Source organism: Perca flavescens, chromosome 18, assembly GCF_004354835.1.
Source record: "Perca flavescens isolate YP-PL-M2 chromosome 18, PFLA_1.0, whole genome shotgun sequence".
In the NCBI taxonomy this organism is placed as follows: Eukaryota; Metazoa; Chordata; class Actinopteri; order Perciformes; family Percidae; genus Perca; species Perca flavescens.
The window spans coordinates 27237367-27246010 of record NC_041348.1 but is presented as its reverse complement, the minus strand read 5'-3'; the positions used below and the strand labels follow the sequence as shown (position 1 = coordinate 27246010).

Sequence of the window (8644 nt, the reverse complement as noted above, 5' to 3'; positions counted from 1 at the left end):
TTTTTCCTGGTATATGTGCAGTTTAGTGTCCCAAATTATTTTCCAAAAACGGAGTGTCCCAAATGATGAGGGTCTTATTTGAGACAGGTTGCCCTAACCCTAACCCTAACCCAAACACCTGTTAAACAGGTGGTTTAGCAGGTTCATAATTAAGGACATTGTATGGGGAATTTGGGACACTAAACTGCACGTAGAATCTTCCATGTGGAATGTGGGACACTAAACTGCACGTATACCGTTTTTCCTAATTAAAACAAGTTAAAAACCACAGATAGGCCTAGACTGTTAAAATAAAACGCGTTATAATGGTTTATTTTGAAGGATCATTCTGGAAGTTAGTTGTATTGCCACCTGTCCGCATTCTGTGCGGTAAAACTAAATGTTTGTGCCCTAATCACCCTGGAAGTGTTAACGTTACCATAAACTAAATCTTTGTTTTTAGGGAAAGTTGTCTGCATTTAGCGTTAGTTGACTTGTTTCATTGTGACGCAAAACACGTTTTGTGACGGAAGTGATGATGATAATGCTCAGTAACTGCAGCAACAGTAAACTTCCCTCAACTGCCACTCAGCTCAGCTTGACCCAAGACGGCAGGTAACGTTAACTAGCTCTCTACATGTATGCTACTGTAGCTTAAAAGACAAGCGGTCATCTGTCACTTAGCTAACATACCCCGAGGGGAGACATTACGAGTTTGTGTGTTTTTTCGTTGTTCATTTCAAACAGTCAGTTGAAAGTTGTAGGGTTCATTAATTTTGAGCAAGTTTACAGTACATGTACTGTAACGTTAGTTAAATGTAGTTTTGTGTTCAATTGAACTTTCAGTGGCAGGGCAGAACAAAAATGGCGGTCGGTCACTTGACAGCTGAACACATTTCCAGATTCCTCAAAACGTCTGTATTATATTAATTTACATACAATTAAATTGTGTGGGTTAATAATACAACTTTTTCAACATGTTACTAAATCTTTCTGTTCCTATTCTAGGTTGTCATTTTAACAAAGATAACATTATACTTTATTAGCATTTAACAAGATATTTTACATTGGCACTTTGTTTAACCTCATTGGAGTTGTAGGGGAAAACACTGGGAAAAAAGGCCAATTTGATAGCAGCTCAACTTGTATATTGAATGTTGACTGAATGTAGTTCTCTAATTTATAGCTTAATTTCAAGTATACACAAAAGACAGATTATTTTATGAAAGTCAGACATATTAAGTTATCAATTACAGAAAGTGCCTATTGACTTTCAGCCTATATATGCCCAGTTCCAATTGCTTTGTCCCACTTTTGAGAGTGAGACATAAATGCAGATACATATTATTTCAGGGCAGGGTAAAGTCATTTTTCCTAGTAAAGTATTTTAGTTAATTATCATTGCATTGTGGCCTTTTTATGTTTTTTGTTGTTTTTTTAAATATATTGCAGCTGTTGAGGTTCAGATGAAGACAAGCTTGGTACAAAGCGGTTGTCAAAACAAACCGAGTGAGTATCGTGCAACGATGTCAGCTGAAATACCCATGGAGAGAACGTACCAGAGGACATGCACAGACTCAAATCGGTCAGTTCAGACTCCTGCACCTATCCCAGCCACTTCTGGAACCAGTGGGGTGGAGCACCAAGGGGACAGCCTGGGCCCGCTGGCCTTTCAGTGTGAACCAATGGTGGGCAAGACTCACCCTGACCTCTCCTCTCTCCTGAGCCCTGCTGATGCTATCCCCGTTGGACCATACCAGCCAACTGCTGCCAACCTGGATGCCTTTCAGGCTGTAAATCAGACTAGGCAACAAGTAAGTATTACTTTTCTGAATTACACAAAAGCTTACCGATTTAAAGGAAACATCCACTACAAAAAACTTCCATATTGTTAAAAAAAGAAGCAATTGCAGTGTTCAACAATAAGGGTTGCCCAATGACCCGGGGCAAGTAAAATGCCACGTTAGGCAAGTAAATATGCCCTTGCCCAAATGGGTAAAAAAAAAAAAGTTTCAATAATTTTTTCCGATCATTATTGTATCATATAAATTAAGTTATCGTTCTTTTGCCAACAATTTGTTTAGGGCCAATAAAAATTGACTTTGGCAACTACATTTTTTTTTTCCCCTTGCCCTACCAGGTGCTGAGGATTTACCTTGCAAGCTTTATACTGTTGTGTTTTTATATAGCATGTTCTTATTTCTTTATATATTTACAGTACACTTACAATGCAGTTTGGCTGTTTAGTTTCAGTAGAAAGAGTAGACACAAGTATTTGCAGAAGAAGCAACATCAGCCTCAGTAAACTACATTAATCCTGCCAAAATGTGTTTTAATTAGGGATACTTCAAAGTATAGGACATATGAAATGTCGCACAAATTCCCATGTATATTTTGCTGTCAGCATGCGTGGATTCACATGTCATCACAGCGGCTTCTTTTGTGCAGATTCTGGTTACTGCGTGTAAACTGGCTCATGCTTTCTCTTTGCACATGTGCATCATTTGCAAATCCGCAGGAGTCCATTGAACGTCATACATTTTATATATATATTTTTTTATAATAATGATATTATTTGTAGAGATAGAAGATCTCAGGGTGGAATTTTGATGTCCCCAGGAACCAAAAAATACTGTAACTGCAACCTTTTATACAAAATGTTATGCAATGTTGTAGGGGGTCCCTGCTCTGTTTCTCTCTCAGTAAAGGGGTTTTTGGCCTAAAAAAAGTTGAAGACCCCTGCTGTAAGGATTAATTTATACAATACTGTAGGGATGCAACTAATGATTATTTTAATTATCGATTAATATGTTGATTATTTTCTAGATTAATTGATCAGTTGTTTGTTCCACAATACTGTTCCATGTAATTGGGCACGTCCATTTTTAGTTCAGTTCTTCTACTTGCCACTAGAGGGCAGTAGAACATCAGATTACTGTTGGTCCTGTGAAGCATCTGAAACATCATGTTCTAATCCCTTCTATTAATTATGTCCCTAATGTTTGTCTGTTGGCAGGTTCCACATCATCCATATGAGGTGCTTCAGCAACAAATTGAGCAGATCCACCAGGTTCTACAGGAGCAGAGTAGACTGCTGACTCTACTAGGAACAGGTCAGTGTTGAACAGCACTGCGGTTCCTTTCTGTACGTGGTATCGAGACCTACATCCAGTGCAAAAATCTGTTTTTCAGTGTTGTAATTAAGCGTTCTCAACAACTAGACAACACAGAGCAGATACAGTTTAGGAGATAATAAAGATGGCAACATTTGATTTAAAATTACAACGTGTGTGTGTGTGTGTGTGTGTGTGTGTGTGTGTGTGTGTGTGTGTGTGTGTGTGTGTGTGTGTGTGTGTGTGTGTGTGTGTGTGTGTGTGTGTGTGTGTGTGTGTGTGTGTGGTTCGTCATCTTTCTCTCCTTGCCGTGAACAGGCCCTTTGCACCGCAGCCATTTTTGACATCTCGTTGCAGGGCAACATCAGGGGTAATTATGGTCCTGTTCAATTTAGGTAATGATATCTGTAATAATACTAGAGCTAGTCACTGGAATGGCTGTGGTCCACTAAATAGAACGGGGCAATAATTAATATGATCAATTTCACCTGGGTTTGCCTTGCATTGACATGTCAGAATGGCTGCTGTGAAAAGGGCCTGTTCATCTCCAACTCAACCCATCACACGTCACTTATCTTAATGAGTTAAATTCCTTAAAACAGCATTCAGTCAACGGCTGAGACATTAAGCCATTTAAGGCTTTAAAAAAGCAGACAGGGTGTCTTTGTTTTCGTACTTTCTTTTTTGTCTGTTATTGCTGTAATATTTCTGCTCTGACGCTGCTAGCCTCAACTTGACTGCCACCACCAGCGCTCCTGCTGCAACACCCATACGACCTGCCCAGAGCAAACTGTACACACATCAGAATTGAGAAAACGTGAAAATTAGGGGCTAATGGGTCAGTGTCACAAACGGACATTTGGAAAAACAGAAAAATGGGTTAAAATATAAAAATTTTCATTTTTTTCCCCACCTTTACGAATTAAAAATTTTTTTTTCTCCAATTTTCTGTTTTTTATTCAGAGGATCAGAAATATCATTGCAGTATTGAATAACTGGAGCCCAGGCGCTATTTTGTAATTTTTCACAATTTCTGATCCTCTGAATAAATTTTTTATGTCAAGGCGGGAAAAAATAAGAAATTGGATATTGGAACCCATTTTTCTGTTTTTCCAAATGTCCGTTTGTGCTTAGAAAATTGAACTGATAAGCGTTACACTGACCCTAATGCATCTGTACACAGGATCTCAGTGAGACACAAGTAAGGTAGAAAATGGATAGACAACAGCACGTGTGCTGTATTTGAACGCATACACAATCTGAAAAAAACTGTAGCACGTGTCTGCAAAGGGGTGGGAAATGGAGCCTGAAGAGGCTGATCAGCAACATCAACATCTGGACATTGCTCTGATGTAGGAAGGTACGACAGAGATACGGAGGTTTTGCTTTTGTACTTGTTTGGGATAACGTTACACCTTTTTACAAAAAGAGGAAGCTGTATTCTGTTTATTTACAGCAGCAGTATACAAAGATCTTCAGTCAGTATCTCAATTTTATACAAATAATTCAATTTGTATTATCAACATAACAAAATTATTTACAGTGTGAATGAGGAAAGTTTAAATTAGCCTTCCAGGTTTCTGCAGTCCACTCAGGTTTGACATTTCTGTAGTGGTTGTGGTGAACATAATATAGAAACGTGGACAGGCCAGTTTACTCTGATTTATAAAAAAGGCAACAACATGAATCATTTTTTACACATCCGTTGTAAATGTGGTGTGTAAATGCAGCCACAGAAGGAAATTAATTCCAAAAGGAGCAATTGCGAGATATTGAACTGTTTATGTACATACTTGAGTAATGTTAAAAAACGTGGTGGAGTTGACAGAATGTTGCACTGAGGGTAAACCCCAATGAGGACCGGTACAACTGATTTGAGGTACTGATGATGAACACAGAGATATAAAGTGATGAGTGATGAATGAAAATTCTTCTGCAAACACTGCAAAACAGGGTAAACATACAGTACAACAAGATCCCATATCATGCTCATTTTCTGCATTTTGGTTTTCTTCTAGAACATGTTTACGTACTTCATTGTTCAAAAACACATTTATTTTCATACTGTCTGTCTAAATATACCTGTATTCACCCTCTGTCTGAAATGCTCATTTTAGCCCTCTTTAAACCTCCCTGAACATATCTGGGACTTTTGCCTCTGCACTTTTGGCATCTCTGCACCATCATTGCAGCCGGGGAATGTCTGTAACAGCACTGTAGCGGCACTTATTACCTTTTTATATAGTAAAGTTGTGACATCACAACCACACCGAAATCCTGACTGCTTGTTTTTTTTTCTTGTTTTTTTACAATATAGGACCTTTAACAAGTCTCTTTACAGCATGTTTGGTCTATACTACTATACTGCTGAGTACTTTGTAGTTATTGCAGGGACCGTCATATGCCGTAAAATGCAATAACAAGGGAAATGCTGTACCATTCTAGCTCCTTAACACCTGGTCTGAAATCCTAATAAAATAAATTCCTTACTGTATTAAAGGTGCAGTAGGTAAGCCTTATAAAACTAACTTTCTGTCTTATTTGTTGAAACTGACCCTATGTTCAGTAGAACTACATGAAGCAGGTCATTTAAAAAAAAGAATTCCAGCTCCTCTGGCTCCACCTCCAGCCTGTACTGCTCATACACACGCATTCATTCTCCCTTGTGAGGGGAGGGGCTTAGAGACCATTTTGGGCTTTAGTGGAAAGGGGGGAGAGACTGAGAAGTTGTCGACTTTCAAATTTTTTGGCTAAGTCCTGGATCTTCACAATCCTACCTACAGCACATTTTAAAGTAAATAATAATATACAAATATATACAATATGAATCCATATGAGTGGACAAGTCAGACAGTATCTCAATGCTATACACAAGCCTGTTAATTCACTTTAAGTCCCTGTACACCCACACTGGTGATTACAGGTGTTGTGGCTAAAGACCCTGTTTCACTGGACTGTATGTACAGACTGTGCTTGACTGACACCTCCCTGACTACTTCTTCGCTAAATACTCTATTTACTTGCACCTATTCTTTGGTGATTTATTTACAGTGAACAATTAATAGCAGTAAACATGAACTAATAAGTTTCATATGACACATTATTGGACATATATATCGGTATAGAATTTACAGTGAAAAAAATGCAGAAAGAAATGATTAGTACTTTAAATGTTGAAAAGGTAAGTGTCTTTAGCTCCAAAAGAATGTGATGTCGGGCACATCCGCCTCTTCCGCGTTTTCAGTCATAATGGTGAATAAACGCCCTCAGAGATAGTTCTCATTATAAAAGAAGAAAAAAAATTATAATTTCTCCAATACCTGAAAAGAAACAGTTTTAGTTCCAGGATTTTGATTTGTATACGTTGTAGTAGTTGTTACTGTGCCACAGTTGGAATTTGGCTGTCTGGTCTGAAGAAACGTCGGACAGAAGGTGGCTACGTAGGCATCTTTAAACCCCGAGTTACAGAAGCCGTAAACCAGCGGGTCCAGCAGGCAGTCGGCGTAAGACAAAACCATGAGGCTGTCGTAGACCTGGACCACAACGTCCTCTGCAGCCTGCCACTTTTGCAGCCTGACGCCCAGCAGCACCGCTCTCGCTATAGTGCTGGGCAGGAAGCAGATGGAGAAGACGACCACAACGGACAAGACCACGAACACGGCTCTCCTCAGTTTGGTCTTTTCCCCGACCGTTTTCCTCCTCAGCCGGTTGACGATGCGCACCGTGCAGTAGACAAGGATGATGAAGGGGATGATGATCTGGGTGAAGCAGACAATCTTAAAAATAAAATAAAAGTAACTATAAGCAGGGTTTCCCTCAGTGTATTGCAAGCCTGGTGGCCCACCAGGCCTAAATTGCCCCCCACCAGCCCTAAGTCAATGGGAAATGTATTTTTAAAGCAACACTATGTTAGCCTAGAAATCTAGACGCACCCTAGCGACAGCAAATTTAATTTGCAGTCAGGGGGGTCTAGGCACTCTCCGTTGGCTTGCGAGCTGGAAAAACCAAACTCTGGTCAGGCCAATCACATCGTGTATAGAGTCGGTGGGCGGGCTTATGGAAGACTTGGAGTTAAGCTTTTCTTTGAGAAAAGAACAAAGAACGGCATTGAAATCATTCTTAAAAAAGGAAGATGTGTTCAGAGTTTTGCCGACGCGATACGGCTAAAGTCTAATCTATCACCTAGCTTCTCTACTTTCTGCGTTGCTCTGCCTGGTTGTAGCGCTATCCTATTACGTGCAGAGGGAATTTGAAAGACAACCGTTTATCCCGCCCCTCGGATTGAGTTCCGTCAATGGTGAGTTCCCAGACCCAACATCTTGATGTGGGTCTGGCTTGTCAGGCTAACACTATGTAACTTTTAGCCCTACAGTTTGTCTCATTGGAACTACAACTCGCGTTAACAGACGCGAGTTGTAGTTCCAATGAGACAACCTGTAGGGGGACCATCCCTACCTACAGGTTGTCTCCTTGGAACTACAGCTGCAGCTAAAAGTTACATAGTGTTGCTTTAAGTTTTTTTTAAACTACAGTGGGTTGGTTAGAAACTTAGACATAGTCATATTTTAAAAATTCCAGTTAGCTTTTAGCACTGACTTAATGTAGGGCCCTATGGAATCCGTCTTATAGCTTTTGTAAATTCTCAATTTCGCGATTTCATCCCTGATTCTGTTATCACAGGAACTATTGGGCTCTACATTAATACTGCCATCAGTCTGTGGCTGACCCCAGCCGGGCCCTCGTCGAAAAAGACATTTGCCACCGGGCTAAACAACTTTTCTGGGGGGAAGCCATACGTACGATGATAATACGTATGAAAATAACATTCACGTATCTACAGTGAACAGACAGTTGACAGTTCATCATCTATACTGTATCTCACACTCAAAGATAATTTTTCCAGGGGCTGAGGTTTCTGACTAATGTTTTTTAAATTAAACCTTTCAGCAGTCCCACTCATCTCAGGCTCTTGTCTTGTTATGGTCTGAGCCAGCAACAGTCCAAAACACAAAGATATTCAGTTTTCCATCACAGAAAGCTAAGAAAACGACAAATGTTCACATTTGATTTGAGAGTGGATTTTTGCTACCCTGGAAATCCAGAGTTCTCGCGAGAACACAATTTTGAATTTGTTCAGCGAGTCACTCTGGCATCGAGTAATTATAAACAGTCGAGCTAAACAGATGACGACAGTTTAATCTACCAGTTAACTCCACTGGTAGCTAAGCGTATGGGGCTCTGGATACGTCACCCTGTGTATTGTTGCGATTGGTCGTAGTGTTATCCAATTGCGTGCAGTGAGATTTTCAAATGCATGCTTGGTGCCGCCCCTCTAGTTGTGCGACTTTTATTACTCAATGCCTTTCGGATTTGGGTCTGGATTTCCAGGCTAGATTTTTGCTTAAAAATGACTTGAATAATAATATATTAAAATAGTTGCAGATTAATTGGTTAATCAACACATCAATGAATCGACTAATCACATAAAATATGATGAGTCCACAGTTTAAGATGCTGTGAAGCCTGGACAGGTTTTTTTTTTATGCTGCCTG

The 8644-nt window shown here is 39.8% G+C and overlaps 1 protein-coding gene across 3 annotated transcripts in view; it reads left to right on the top strand.

Moving 5' to 3' along the window:
• Positions 1-346: 346 nt before the first annotated feature.
• Positions 347-8644, top strand: part of si:ch211-140l13.3 (uncharacterized) — a 43616-nt gene continuing 35318 nt past the window's right edge. For all 3 annotated transcript variants that reach the window (XM_028605344.1, XM_028605346.1, XM_028605345.1), the window contains exons 1-3: positions 347-594; positions 1432-1793; positions 2996-3092. In XM_028605344.1, coding sequence (XP_028461145.1) covers positions 1446-1793; positions 2996-3092 — 445 coding nt within the window. In that variant the 5' untranslated portion in view covers positions 347-594; positions 1432-1445. The remainder of the gene's footprint in view (positions 595-1431; positions 1794-2995; positions 3093-8644) is intronic.